The sequence below is a fragment of the Chiloscyllium plagiosum genome, unplaced genomic scaffold (genome assembly GCF_037043375.1).
Source record: "Chiloscyllium plagiosum isolate Xiang-an unplaced genomic scaffold, Cpla_swu_hap1 HiC_scaffold_48, whole genome shotgun sequence".
In the NCBI taxonomy this organism is placed as follows: domain Eukaryota; kingdom Metazoa; phylum Chordata; class Chondrichthyes; order Orectolobiformes; family Hemiscylliidae; genus Chiloscyllium; species Chiloscyllium plagiosum.
In genome coordinates, this window is record NW_028270186.1 from 11,457,109 (window position 1) to 11,472,659 (window position 15,551).

General features: G+C 39.9%; 1 protein-coding gene across 50 annotated transcripts in view; it reads left to right on the forward strand.

The window, feature by feature from the left end:
- Positions 1 to 15,551, forward strand: part of camk2b2 (calcium/calmodulin-dependent protein kinase (CaM kinase) II beta 2) — a 264,708-nt gene that overhangs the window by 195,831 nt on the left and 53,326 nt on the right. For 9 of the 50 annotated variants that reach the window (XM_043681409.2, XM_043681420.2, XM_043681407.2 and 6 more), the window contains 3 exons: positions 10,152 to 10,220; positions 13,439 to 13,483; positions 15,025 to 15,073. In XM_043681409.2, the coding sequence (XP_043537344.1) occupies positions 10,152 to 10,220; positions 13,439 to 13,483; positions 15,025 to 15,073 (163 nt within the window). Of the gene's footprint in view, positions 1 to 3,996; positions 4,030 to 10,151; positions 10,221 to 13,438; positions 13,484 to 15,024; positions 15,074 to 15,551 lie in introns of all 50 variants that reach the window. The other 41 variants (XM_043681412.2, XM_043681424.2, XM_043681411.2 and 38 more) reach the window with 6 other exon arrangements.

Sequence of the window (15,551 nt, forward strand, 5' to 3'; positions counted from 1 at the left end):
TTCTACGTAACATGTTCCTCCTCCACTTGTTTTGCATCGATCCCACACTGAGGATATAGCAACACTTTGAGATTTAAAATACACTTGAGTAACCTGAATTAGATTTCTTCTCCCTTCCTTCATATGCCTCACACAGTACAGAAACTTTGTCTCAAAAGCTCAGCTGAAGTTTGGATGAGCTTGTGAAAGCATTGCTTTCTCCACAGACAATCCTGTTCTGTTGTCATTTTTGTAGGTTTCCCATTTTGACAGAATTGCTGATGTGCAACAAATCCAAGGAAAAGTAAAGGACATTTCCTTTTTTTTGGCCAAATTTCACCTTTCCCAATACCTTTGCGTACGTTCTGCCCTGCCCTTTTCAGGCTTCCTCCTTACCATGCAATTGTAAACCAAATTGTGGGGTATCACCATTCTTTACTTTGTGACAAGTTCATTTCGAAAACAGTTTTATTTTGTGAAAACTTGTTCTGCCATTTTCTTTTTTCTTCCTCAGTTTGAATATGGCTTCACAACATGCCACCTGCACATGAGGGTCAGTCGGGTAGGGGAACCAGTCCTCAGCAACTGCCATTGAAGTGTGCACAAGTGTCCCAGGTACCAAATCTGAGATTGGGAATTTAGTGTGGAGTATTGAAGCCGCTATCAAATTCCTTCTTAAGACATTGTCTGTTGGTACCTCAGAATTACATCCTGAAGCAGATGTGGGCTCTTCCCTCTCTCAAAGGGAACAGTGTCTACTCAGGTTATCTTTCGGTAATTGAATCTTGCATCAGTTTGTCTCAAAAATTCAATTTTCAGTTGAGCACATTTAATGAACGTAACTGTTCACTGACTAAGATTATACTTGGAAGCTGCAATACTGAGTTTGGAGACTGACTGACTGGAAGGGCATTGGAAAAGGTGAACACAAATGAAAAGCTCAGCTGGCCAAGAAATCCCAGAGACCATGGGCCACTGAATTATGCTCCTTCTCAGCTCACTGTCTTCCTCTGAAGCAAATGCAGCATGGACTGCTGTGCCAAATTTACACAAGTCACACCCTAAGTCACATCATCCGATCTTAAAAGAGTAACCACCTCAGCAAAGTTGTCATCTTGAGAAATAGAAAGCAGCGACAAACTAGTTCAGTGTGATCACAGTTTCAAAATAATTAAAACCTAATAATATTTGGGTGTGATCACATTAGAAATCAACTGGGTTGCTTTGAAATGAATTTAGGACAACGTGCTTTCTTCCCGTTGAGAACAGGTTGTGACTGCCAAACTCTGGTCAATCAGTGATGAATCAGTTTTTGGGCTGTTTCTAAATTGGAAACTCTGTAGGCTTTTTTGGGAAGGTAGAAATTTGAACTGTAGCCAGTGCAACTTAATCACACTTTATACATTGCCAATCAAACATAGAACAGCCAATGATAAGTAATTTACTCTGAACCTTGATTCCTTACTTAGGGTGAAGCAAAAGAATCATGTCAGTATTAAAAAGCATCAGTCATCTTCAGTGATAAAATATTAGCCGAATACCTTCAAACCCAGCCATTGTGTCAAGAAACATAGAAGAAGTTAGTTGAGTCCAAGTGTTAACAGCTTTGAAATACTAAAATTCAGACCATTCCAAATAACTGGAAGGTCTTGAAGGCTTTTAAACTCTTCCTTTTTTTATCCCTTTATTTGAACTGCAAATAGGTAGAATGTTCAAAGACCACATTCATGCAAATGAGAAGTACTGTCACTGGATGCAAAAGAGAAAATGATGGGTTCTATTCTCCAATACTGCCACATCGGTTTGCCTTGGCTTGCGAGAAAAATTGATCAAGGAGAGTACTCACTGTTTTTCAGAAATAAGAAGGTGTTTTTTTTTCTTGAAGTTTTGCTTCAGTGAGGAAGAAAGGTTGTGTGGCACAGCCTGGCTCTCAGGAGGTTGAACACACACAACCTGAACCCTGCTGAAGATTTCACTCTGCCTATTTCAATTGAGAGAGCTCTGCCACCTTGCCTCACAGGTGCCATACAGTGTTCCATACGGTGGTGGTGGAAGGAGGGCTACCCGAGGTCAGAAAAAAAAGAGCTTTCCTTGCTGTTTTCATCTGCTCATTTGGTGAAAGATTAGCTTGTTACTGTTGGATGGGTCCGTGAGGCACCAGTCTCTCTCCCTGGCAAGCGGATTAGGATTCCACCAAACTGGCAAATGTCAAACAGGAAGTAGGAGAAGAGATAAGAAAATTATTAGAGACGAAATGAAATAAATTGAAAAGAACTGTTCCCATTTCGGAACTTGAGTTGTTGGGGTTTGTTTGGGGCTGGACATAATAATGGGGAAGAGAGTTTACAAATGACCATCAGTGATGTCTCACATAAAATGCATGATTGATAACAGCTCAACCGATGTCATAGTTTCTACTAAAGTGTTTGCATGTTCACAGTTCTTCCTTTGAGCATTCTACCTTGCGTCTCGAATTAGCCCTTTCACCAGCACAAACACCCTATTGATGGCTAGGAAAAGAGCCACCTCAGAGTTAAAATTCACAGCGTAAGGATTCTCTCTCTGTGGTACAATTAGATTTGGCTTGGATTTGGTCTTCTGCTTGTGAAACATTGCACAAGGTATTGATATGAATTGAAATGTGAACAAAAAGAACACAACTTTAAAATGAATCCTTCCAACAAGTTATCTTCCATAAGAGATTGACTGAATCTACTGGGCTGATGAAAGGGTGGACAGAGCTCTATTTAGTTCCATTCTTTAATTGTAATTTATGCAACAAAGCTGCAGCATCCCTTTTGTTGTTAATCCTCAAATCATTTAAAAAACAATGTTCTAGACTCTTCATTTGCCATTTCTGTCAGACATATTTCGAGTCACATTGCCAGAGATCCAGGTGATATTCTGACTTCCTGTCTTGGATAATGGCATAAAGTGTTCCACAGATCAGCAATATTACCATTGACAGGGCTGTGTTCACCCTCAGCTGGCTTTTCGTCCTGTGGAAGCTGAGAGATAACCCATCATGACACCGACTGCTTCTGGGAAGACTTTTTCTGATGTTTCCTGAGTAGTGAGCACATCTTGAAATGCAGGCAGCACATAGACTTGACATCCCTTGAACAGGCAGAGTGACTAATGGAGAAGAGCAAACAAATGGACCTGGCCAAGCAATTGGGTTGACACCTTGGTCTTAGTTCACTGTCATGACATTGTGTTTTTTATTGGCCAAATTTCCCCTCTCTCTCTCTCCTTTGCCCAATTCTCAGTTTGTTGTTTTTTTTTAATCTCTGCCACAGACGATCTCACTTCAACCCATATTTTGTCTGTTTTGTGTTCACTCACTGCCCAAATCATAACAGTGGAGCTTGAACGGAAACTGCCTTCCAAGGATACTTTGCAGATTGGAATAATTCTGCTTTTGTTCCACTCATTTCTTCATTCCCTGTCAGCCTGCCTTGACTAAATGACTTTAAGACTTCACATCTTAATAAAGAGCTCATGATGAGCTTGAACAAGCACAGAGTGTGAATGACTAAGTTGAGAAACTGTAAAGAACCTTCGTATAGGCTGTCTTTGTTGAACAGTCAGTGTACCAAACAACCAAACAGATTGGTCATGCATGATGAATAAATAAGGTGCTGAACCTGCATCCCAGTACTTCACAGGGCCAAAGCTGTTAGAGGAAGCAAACATTGGAAACCTCTCAATTTGGCCAGTATCCTGAGCATTTATGAGATTGCTGTTAAGTTTTTGTCTCTTTGAAATGCAGCCTGAACTTCTGAGAAAGGGATACTGCAGCTCAACACTTGTACTTTAAGTCATATAATTTGTACTTTTTTCAGGATTTAAGACATTTTGTTTTCTTGACAATGTCCTTTAAAAACATTGACCGTCAGACTTAGTCTTCAGGATTGTGTACCTGATCTGGACCTGGTGTTAGGAAATGTGCCACATGTGCAACAAGTCACAATTTCTTGTGTTTTTTTTCTTTTTCTCGTGTTGGTCTCTATTCAGAAAAGGAAGTCAAGTTCCAGTGTTCAATTAATGGTGAGGACCCTTTTGAAATTTCAATTCACTTCACGTTAATCTTATTTCTTTTTTTTCCCCCTTTTTTCCCTGCCAGGAGATGATGTTGCGTGTTCACGGATTTTCATGATTTAAGTCCCAACCAGAATAGAAATACTGAAGTCTGTGCATGTTGACAACAGTTAGAGGTCCATTTGGTAAATGGCATTAAACTGACCAAATGCCTCCTTCCTCTCTCCCTTTCTGTCTTGCTTCCTTCTCTTTCTCCATATGCTTCTTGTCACAAGATTCAATAATGTGCTTTCAGTACAATCACTGCAGTTGATAGCAGAATTAACATCTCAGTTAGATAATTCAATGGATCGAAAGGAACCAAAACAGCAGCCAAGTGATTTGGTTGGATTCTCTCCTCATTCTTGAACATTATGGGTTATTTATTATTAACATCTGATTTTAATTTTAAATTTCTGCTGTGAATGGTCAATGACTGGTTTTGATAATTTTTATGCTGCTTTACATTCTTGAGATTTGTGCTCAGGATTGTCCATCAGATTATTCTCCAGTCACCAACTACAGAGAAATTAGCCAACCCCCTGGAAATCCATTATATGTAGTTCTCAATTATTAAACTTCCAGAAATTGACAAAAACTATGACTCCCCATCAAATAATGAAGACCAACATTTTTATCATGTCATTCAGGACCTCAGGTTGTCCCAAAGCACTTTACAGCCATTGAAATGTATAAGTTTGTAAGATAACTCACTGGCAAAGTCATGCAAATCAAACTTGCACAAACGGCAACTTGATAATGATCGTCTGTTTTAGTATTGTTGTTTGAGGGATAAATGGTGTCTCAGACAATGAAGGTGTATTCCAGTGCTGTTCCTCAAAATAATAGTGATTTCCTTTCTGTGTACTTGAGAAGCTGAAAAACTAAAATTGTGAGGTGTCCTCTGCCCCTTTGAGATTTTGACATGACACAGAGAACATCTGTTCATTGTTTCTGTCCTTGCTTTATGGACAAGCTCTCTCAGGAAAATTCTTAACAGCAAGGCTCTCACCCTAAAGCAATTGGACTGACTCCTTACCTGACTGAAAATTGAATGCAAATCTTTGATAACATGTAACACAGATATAGCCAGGATATCACTGAATATTACTTTATGCAGCAGGTCTAGACAGGAAGAAGCCACTTGACTTGCTACTTGTGTTACCTGTTTCCTTTGTTGTTGGTGTACATCCCTCTTGAGGTCCGAAGCACGAGAAAATAATTTTATGAAAAACCTTACTTTGGGGCGGCGCGGTGGCTCAGTGGTTAGCGCTGCTGCCTCACAGCACCAGGGACCCGGGTTCGATTCCAGCCTCTGGCGACTGTGTGGAGTTTGCATGTTCTTCCCTTGTCTGCACAGGTGCTCCAGTTTCTTCCCATAATCTCTCAATTAGGTGAATTGGCTATGCTATAGGTTAGGTGCATGAGTCCTGGGTAAATGTAGGAGAGTGAGTTTGAGTGGGATACTCTTCAGATGGTTGGTGTGGACTTGTTGGGCTGTACGGCCTGTTTCCACACAGCAGGGCTTCTAATTTTAATTCTGCTTGCCCTGCAGAAAGGCCACTAAGTATTCCACATGTAGTCAATGACTTTGAAATGCAGTCGCCTATGTAAATGGATGTGGCAGTCAGTTTCTGTACAGAGGGACTCATAACTGCCCAATATGACTTCGATAGTTTTGGCAGTGTTGTTTGGTGGAGGAATATTGGCTAGGACACTTCCACCTTGTTTTAAAGTATCAACTTGACCAAGCAGTGAAGACCTACATTGGTCAAAGAAAACCAGGAAGTGCAAGACAAACTCAACCAGGCTGCCAGCAGCAGTTTTGGAGAATTATAATGAATTCAAAATGTTAATTCTGTTTCTCTTTCCACAGATGTTGCCAAGATCCTGCTGATTTTCTTGGGCACTTTCTGTTTTTACTTCTGATCTCTAGCATCCACAGCATTTTGCTGTTATCAGCACTCTTCATGTCTCCTCCAGTAATGCAGCACTCCTTCCAAGATTGTGCTCAACACATCAAGTTGGGCTCGAACTCACAATTTTCTGAGGTGAAGGCTTTGAGTCATTCTGAACTAATCTGAATCACTGGTGATTATTTGAAAGCTGAGACATGCTTAGTAGGCAATGCAGTCCTGGCTCCAAAAAGGACAGAAATTGCTGGTTCAACTCAGCAGGTCTGATAGTATCTGGGGGAAGAAAGCACAATTAATATTTTGAGTCCAGTCACCCTTCATAAGAGTTTCGATGAAGAGACACTGGACTCTAAACGTTAACTGCTTTTTTTCCCAGATGCTGCCAGATTTGCTGAGATTTGCCAGCAATTTCTGTTTTCATTTCAGATGTCCAGCATCTCCCGTTCTTCATGAAATTTCAGTCCTCCAACTTTAGACTCCAATGTCAACTGATGAGATTTGTCTTGCCCCAGAACATTGAGTCGTTATCACAAGTCCTATGTGAAAGGGATGCAAACACAGTGTCAATCATGAAGTGACTGTGCATGACTAGTATATTGGTAACTAAAATGAACTGAAATCCCTTCCTGATGAACAGCTTTTGCCTGAAACATCGATTTTCCTGCTCCTCGGATGCTGCCTGACCTGCTGTGCTTTTCGACTACTCTGATCTCCAGCATCTACAGTCCTCACTTCCACCTAACTAAAATGAACACCTTGTTGCTCACCACTATTGGAATAGATAGGACTGATGGTTGTATTAAGTGCAGCTACTTTGAGAAATATAATACTTAGATCTTGAGGTGAACTGTTCTACTAAGATACCAGCAAGAATTATGTTTTAGCTCTGAAAACTGAGTGTTCAAATGTAATATTTATGGTCACCAAAGCCACCAGGTTTTCTGTATCTCATGTCCTGTGTCTCTGAGCAACAACAATCTTGTTTCTGAAAGATCATGCACAGTCAATCCGTTCAGAATTTTGTGTAGTCTTTAATCTAAAAGACAGGAAATATTTCTGCTAAAATGGATGTAAAGTGACTCCAATTGACTTAAAAGCCATTTTCTGCCAAGCAACACAATTTACGACTTGATCGAACTTTATCAAACCCACTAATTCAACTGCTCAATTCTAAGTCCAGATAGTTCAAACTGAAACATTAGTTCCTTACTCAGCTGTGAAATTCAGGCGATGTTAGTTTATCAGTCCCTGTGTTCAGGATATTTAGGGTCATGGGACCAGGCGGGTAAATTGAGTTAAGGCACAGATCACTCCTGATTTGTGAATGTCATGAACAGCAGATAATGCTCAAGGGAGCATATGGTTACCTCCTGTACCTGTCACATTCTTTTGCAGTTTGCTGTGTGGATTATTTGTGGCGCTCTGCACAATCTCCAGTGTTGGTGAACGAATGTCATAGGCCTTGCAGGAAAAGCTTTAAATAGCTAATGTTGATCACCTTATAGTTTTGTGCTCAGTAGCAGGAAGTAAGCACAATTAGCCAAACTTGTGCTAGTTTGTGAATTAAGGTGAAAATATTTTCAATTGAAACGTGATTTTCACGAAGCAGCAGCAGTTCCAGTGTATATTTTAGAAGATGGTGGTTGAAAATGAAGGTGCATTCTTCTGGAAAGGTCAGTGACCTTCAGCAGTACAATACTGCATAACTGAGCTCCAAGCTATCCCGGAATATAAATTTATTTTGGTTTCTGTTTTCCCTCCATCCCTGTTTGGAGCAATCTCAGCTTCTGTGCTGTGTTGGTCACTGGAATTTGAATCAGAAAGATGAACGTAACAACATGAAGTACTTGCATTTATAAATTGCCTTTAACATAACAGAATATCCTTGACAGAATTGATACTCAAACAAAATTTGACATTGAGCAATTTAAGAGGCAAGTAGATAGAAATGCATGGACAGAATTCCTATCTTGTTCCAGAAATCAGGGTTTAAGTAGCTGAAGGCAAAGAAAGTAGGCAGTACAGAAGAGGTCAAAGCTCAAGGGATTCATGGGTTGTCAAACCAAAGGAAGTTACAGAGACAGGAATATGTAAATAGATTGGATTTGATTATGACAGTGAAGTCTTCATTCTTAAAGTGTCAGTAGATTTGGAACCAGTTTAGCTCAAAGCATCATGTTGGTGGGTGAATGGCAGTCAGTAGGTTCTGGCTATAAATGAGTAATGCTTTCTTTGCATCAAGTCCTGCAGCATGTGACGCTCCTGTGGTACCGGAGAATTGAACTTTGAGAATCCTGCTGAGTTAAATTGGACATGAGAGTAAAGGCAAAAAGGGCATCTTCTGGCCTTGTAGCAACTGCAGTTAAGAATTTCTGAGACCAGTATGCTGCCTTTTTGTTGGGAACCAGACTGACAATGGATTTGTGAGGATGATTTTGTGGTTCAAATGTTATTTCTTGATATTTGTGAAAATATTTTAAATGAGGAAATTTTCTTTTTAAATCACGGCCCAAAATCCCAGAGAAGCTATTTCAGCAGTTTGGTGAACACCTCTAAACACAAGAAGAGGAAAGGTTCACACTCAGTCCTTGAGCTGATCGTTTCATAGCTCCTGTTTGTCCATGTTATTGCATAAAAGAGATTTTGCTTGGCAGCTTTATCAAATCACTGCTATTCATTTTGAGCTTCTCCTTTCACTTGCCAAATGACTTTGCCATCATTCTCCAGCATTTTCAGTAACTTTAACCCAGAAAATTAAAAAAAACACTTCTTGTGGATAGACCGGCACACAATCTGTTTCATGTTTAAGTACAGATTCTACCAAAAAGCCAAAAACTATGTGTGTCAGTGTTACATCTTTGGAAAAGGTTATAGTTTTGGCTGTCAATTTTGTGGTAAATCTGTGGATTGGAGCTAGAAGGTCTGAGTTGTGCTGAATAATGCAACTAAGACTGATCTGACAGGCAACTTTGGATTGGATTAAATTTGAAAACATTGCACTCAACTGATGGATTATTTCTGACCTGTATGGAAAAACCTGGCATACATTCCTGCTGTATCTGGCCCATACCTTGCACCAAAAGTCTCCTTTCATCCTTGTGCAATGGCAGTTGACAAGATACCTTTTGAGGATGAACTGTTGTGCCAATCCCCTAACTAATGAAAGACCAATCAACACCAGGCAAATCAAAAACAGAATGATGCCTTTAGACAATATTCTCTAAATTCTAACTTAAGAAGGAATGTACTGCCAGTTCATGTTTTTTGCTGGAAATAATGTGGAGCCCTAATAAATGGTGAGAGTTTGGCCCAGCTCACACAGCAGAAAGGTCTACAGTTGGAACATTTCCAGTGGATCTGGAAAAACTTAACTCAGCTATTCACTTATCTGTGGGTAATGTTATATAAAATTGTAAAGGTACCAGTTCTCTGTCAGTCTTGGAATGAGGTTTCATATACACATTTTGGGAAAAACTGATCCAAGAAAGATTTTAAATAAAAAGTAAAATTTGTTATCTTTCGTTGGGTGACTTGATTTTCGTCCAAATGTTAGATATCAAGTTTATCCATGTGCAAGTATATAAAAAGCTCGTCTTCTGCAAGTATGGAAATGAGAAATTTCTGTTTGTCCATGTTATTGCAAAAAAGAGATTTTGCTTGGCAGCTTTATCAAATCACTGCTATTCATTTTGACTCAGTTTATAGGGTTTGACAGTTCTGACTGGTCAAATTTGGCAAATGAGGAATTGTGAAGCAATACTGGAAATGGCATGTCACTGATTTTGGTGTTCATAACTCTTGCTTTTCCTTATCCACAGAGATTGAACTGTTTGATGTGTTAATTGAACCTACACACTTTGTAATGGGAAAACACAGCTCCCACAATTGGAGGTAAAATAAGTCTCAAATTAACAGCTGTAGTAGCATTAATATCCTTAAAATTTGTGTACCCTCTTTTTGAGACTCACATTTCAAAGCCAACTCATAAACTACGAAAGCGAACCTGTTCCAACCAACCAGCAGTAGTAAAGCCAATGTTCACGGGTGGATCAAAGTAATTCTGTACCTCAGACAGTTCAATATCTGCCACCTCAGTTTGATCTCCTGACCCAGGTGGGCTTGGAGGTGAAAAGTGGACGTGAAATCAACCTAAATCCTCTGTTGTTTTCTGCACAGCCTCAGATAAACAGCACCAAAAACAACGTAGTAACCAGTCCTAAAGGAAACATTCCCTGCCCTGCACTGGTATTGGCTCTCTTCTTCTTCTACCATCATCTTCTTCCAGAGACATTGGTGAAACATGGCTAGAACTTGATTTTGAGACCACACTTGGGAATTGTATGGAGAAGTTTATGTCCTTATTAATAGTTAATTCAAGGAGCTGTACCTATTTTTCCTGCTTCAAGGAGCCCGGATATTTTTCCCTTTGTCTTGTGAGAGGAAACAGTTTCCCGCAACTTTGCAAAATGCAGTACTGCGGGACACAGGGTGTCCTGAATTAATAGCTTAGTTTCCAGAAACTTGAACTGTTGCGTGCAGTAAAATCCAAATAGGTTTGATGATTTTTTTTTCCCTCTGCCTGGCATAACCAAGCTCAACGGTGAACATTTTAAGTGATGTTTATTTGAGCTCGTTGCTAAGTATTTACGTGGATCTGGCGCCCACATTGCATGCACCCGATGAAAGAAAGCCATGTTTCATTAATACCTCCTGTATTAGTTGGCTTGTTGTTATCTTGTTCTGACTTTTCCTTTTGCTGATGACTGTGATAAGACTGCAATATGTAACAGGTATGTCAGTAGGAAAGGACATGCAGTGACAGTTATTATCGGAGGTGAATCTTTTGTCTAAATTTGAAACAAAATTCTGATCACACTCTCTGGCAATGAATGGAACACTTGGCTCAGTCGAAGGAGCAGTTTTCTGTACATGCCCTTTTCAGGTTGTTGTGAAACAAAGAACCAGAGTAACCAGAGTTTGGCCTCCATCTTTGTGCTTGGATGCAGTGAGGATTGAGCAGAAAGAGCTACGGCCATGCTTAAGAGCAAGAAAACTGAGATGACCCCAAATAAATAGAACAAAAATGCACGAAACTGAAGTGCAGATGAAATAACTATTGCCTTAATGTTCAAAGCCTACTGACAATCCAATCTTTACATTGGCAGGGTTTTTACTTGGCTCTTGTTTAATGCATATTGATGCTTTGGTCCTTTGATGGGATTTTTCCAGCATTTGGCAATGTATAAGTTCTGAAATGTTCATGAATGTTATTCACAGTGTATGGCTAAGACTTGGCCCAAATGTTTAGGATGTAAGGGAGGGTTGTTTTGAGCCATTTAACAGCTACACATTGCCTGATTGGTCAGAGCTGTGTTTTGTTAATAAATATGTTTTAGTCTTTAGCACTGACTTGAAAACATAAGAACCCCACCAGCCGCGTGAAACGTCATCAGAAGTGCAGTATGGTGCTGGTTACCTTACTGGCCGATTCTGGGGGTTCAAATGTCAGTTCGAGAGTTTTAAACTCTATAATGTGGGAAGCTTTCATATCATTGTCAAAATCTCATTGGTTCACTCATTGACTTCAGGGAGATGCAGTGTCCTCATTGGGTCGAGTATATATGTCACAAAAGTTCTACAATGTCGAAGGCTCTCAACTTCTGCCTGAAATGTTCTAGCATATCTCTCCATTGTACCAAATCACAAGATCCTCCTGCTTGTGGAGATATGCTGAAGATTTAAGATATGATTGGGATTTTGGTGAATTGGCTAGACTACCCTCAGCCTCAAACTCAGATGGATTGTGTCAGGTCATCATGCAGTTAGGGTCGAAAGGACAGGAGAGCTGGAGATCTTTCAGACATTCATTCTTAGTGGCAGTGGCTCTTTTCACATAAATCCCCTGCTCTTGTAATCCCTCCAAACTGTGCTTGCCAATCCCAGTACATGCACGTATGCCAACCCCACCATCCAGTTCCCAATCAGTGCTCGGGGATTATCTGTCTGTGCCGTGTGGCTCCCCACTTCCTGAGAGCAGCCTCCCTGACCAAGACAGTCACAGTTTATGTGGTATTGAATGTCTAGAAACTGCAGGTTAATCCCAATAGAATGGATTTCCAGTCAAATTGGACATTTGTGGCAGAAATAGTTAAGACTAAGCCATTAGACAATTTATCCTCAGGTTGATCCAGTTCCACACAGCTGTAAATTAGTCAGTGGGCAATATGGCAATGTGTACATTTCCACCATTTGTTGATCCTGTGATTAGCAGATATTGACATGATCTGTGCCACAATCATTTGGTAGTTTCACAAGGGAGATATATCACCAAGTGTGCATTTCTCAGTCCAGCACTTGGCATGGAATGACCCTCGATGGGCTCTCTGTTGATGCAACATCATCCAGTTTGTCCTACTTCGAGATGAACTGTACTCATCTTTCTGGTGTGTCTTAGTCTGGTGGGTTCTTAAATCATCAAGGTTGTTATCTCCAGTTGTTTCCTTCCACCCTCCCTATTTCTTCATGGAATTCAGAGAGTACCAAGTTCCTCTCTAGTGAGGGATAAACCAACCCATAGAGGATGCTTGTCACAGATCCGAGTCATCCCATCCACCGACTGCTGGAGGTATAAGAGGCATCCTTCTGGGCAGCTGTTTAAATTATCCAAATTGAAACCAGACATGCGAACCCTCCAAGTTGCATTTCTGAGCTGGATCTTTCTCCCAGTCACCAAATTTCTCATGCAGTGTTTGCTCTCATGCCCACTTTTGGTCTATCTGACAAAAAGCATCATTCAACCTAATGGTATATGTTCTAACATAACTCTGGGGCAGGTGCGGCTTGAATCCAGGCTCCTGGCCCAGAGGTAGGGTCACCAGCACTGTGTCACAGGAGTCTCCAATTTCTCCCCTTGCATGAACTTCAAGTTCACTGAGTGTTCAGTGACTGTAAATTGGTGCAGGTTCGTTTTTCTTTGTTCAAACAATATAATTTATCTCATTGTACTTCAGTACCTGATGTGGGAGATGCACTGGGGACTGATGGTAGTGTGAGGTAGGGTTTGTCGATCCTCACTGAGTGAAACGGATGTTAGCACTGCTTGAAATCAGTCTTCAAAGCTACTCTCACATCCAAATCAAGCTGCTGTTTGGTCCCAGCTGTGGGAATATTGAGTTCTTATTTTGCAACTTAACAACAAGAATCAGTTTAAGCAGCGAAGTAAAGTCAACCCATTCAAATCATAATTTGCAGTTTTTCATCTTCTTTCCATTTCTAGCCACTCGAGATTGTTTGTTTATTTTGTTAAAATTCTACAGGAGAAACGTGCCAAACTTTCCCCCCCTTCTCTCTGCTTTTTGCCTTTTTTCCTCGATTGTTTCTGCTTCTCTGTTTTTTGTTTAGTTTAAACCCTCTTTTCTCCACACTAAAATTTCCTTTTCTATATCTGCTTTCATTCTCTTTAGGAACCACAAACTACTGTCATCCATAATCCTGTGGATGGGATAAAGGTACCATCTGTCTGTGCTGTAGTCTTTCCCATCTTTGGAATCTTCCTTTGTCAAGTTCTGTCATAGAAAATGTATCCCTATTATTAAGCAAGAGTTCCCAGGTTCTGATTTGTGTTTTTGAGTTACAAATATTGAGGGTCTCCCATGTAGCAGCTGGTTAGACATACATTGTAAGTCTTAAAACTGAAGAGTGAGATTTTGTCCTTTCATCAGCCCTCTGGCGCACTGCAGGTTTGATTCTCCCTAATACACGAACAAAGAGTTTCATTTCCTTTTTCATCCTTGGATACAGTTGGCAAACATCACTTACATATTTGTCAGTTGTGAAATCTTTAATCTGCACTCATACCTCAAACTGAAACACAGACAGTTTGGTTTGTAGGCAAATACAGTAGCATTTCAAGCAAAATTGAAAGAAAGTTATTTCATCATTGATTGAGATGATAAAGTTTCTATGATATCCTGTAGTTGTAAAACACTTGACAGGTTTTGTTCCTGTTGGATCTAAATTATGGAGCTTCCCATTTGTTTTATACGCAATGACATTTCTGTGTTTTGAGCTGTAGCTACAGTAGGTACAAACTAATAGCTCGATCATGTGTGGCTAGAATCTTGAATTCTGCTTCTCACTGGTCTCATTGAATACAACTTGTGGTACAACATTCAAAATTTCCAAATTGCATAATGCCAGGATTTCATTTTTAAAAAACGTTTGGAATGATATATAATCTTTACATCTGAAATAAGTATAAATATGTTGGAAGTGCACAAACCCCAAAACATTCAGCGTTAGAACAGTGATAGATAGGAACTGTCAGCATCATGTTGAAATAGAGTTCGAAATTGATTTGGCCTCTCACCAATCATAAAGTTAGTTTAAAACTTATCACTCTAATCAGATCATTTTGGCCATTAACATTCATCAGCTTTCCTTCTTGCAATCTCTGGTACTAAATCTGCAATCGTTAAAAGGTATCACTCTTTTATCAAGAACTTAAAATGCTTGACTAGCATTCACAGTGGCTCCCACTGGAACAGTTGTCTTGTTAACAATCTTCCCTGAACAAGAGCCCTTTGAACAATGGGATCTCTAGAATGCATAGTACGGAACTAGTTAAATGAAAATTGTCAGATGGCACACTGGCAATTTCAATATGCACTTGGATCCTGTTGTCCCTCTTGCTTCAAGTTGGTTTTCTGAGAACAAGTTACTGTTGAAGCCACATCCACTAAACAAGTGACTTGTTGAAGATCTAAATTCTTTGCTAATCTCGCTTACCTTTTCACTTCACTAAAATTATTCAGAGGTAGTAAATAGAACACTTGTGTTCAAAAAAATGCATGATTCAAATTATCAAAACTAGCTGGTTTATTCTTTTCTGCTTCATGATCATGTTTTCTCCTGTTCTGTTTCACTCAAGCTTTCACATAAATGCTTTTCTTTTTTGCACTGAGTTCAGTATTTGTTCTGTCAATTCAGAGTTCAGGTGATGAATACACACGTGACATTGCAAGTAAGACTCTTTCTGTTTTGTTTGCAGGAGTCTTCTGACAGCAGTAACACGACTATTGAAGATGAAGATGTTAAAGGTGAGCAATACATTGAAAACAGTTTTTAAAACATAGCATTGCAGGGCTTTGAAGGGGAAACTGAGGTGTGCTGCATTTGTTCTGCCAGTTTTCAAATTGGATAAAACGCTCCATGACAAAGGCTCAAAGTGAAGTGACCTCTCATTCAGGTTTGCTTTTCCATTTCACCTGATCATAGGTGAGGCTGTAGAGATCAGAAACAAAGTTTTCTCCTCTTAGCAGCTTCAGTCACGGTGTTGAATACTTGGAATCGGGGGAATGGCGAACAAGATGGACAAATGTCAAAATTCTGTGCTGCAGTAAATCTGAAATGAAATAGAAACTGCTGCAGTATCTTGAGCAGCATCTGTGCTGAGAGATAAACGTTTTTGGTGTGGACACTTAAAAAGAAATGAAGATATGACTGAGGAATAGCATTTTAACTGGAATAAACCTGGGGAAGGGAAAAGATGCACTTCGTACACTTGACAGTAAATAA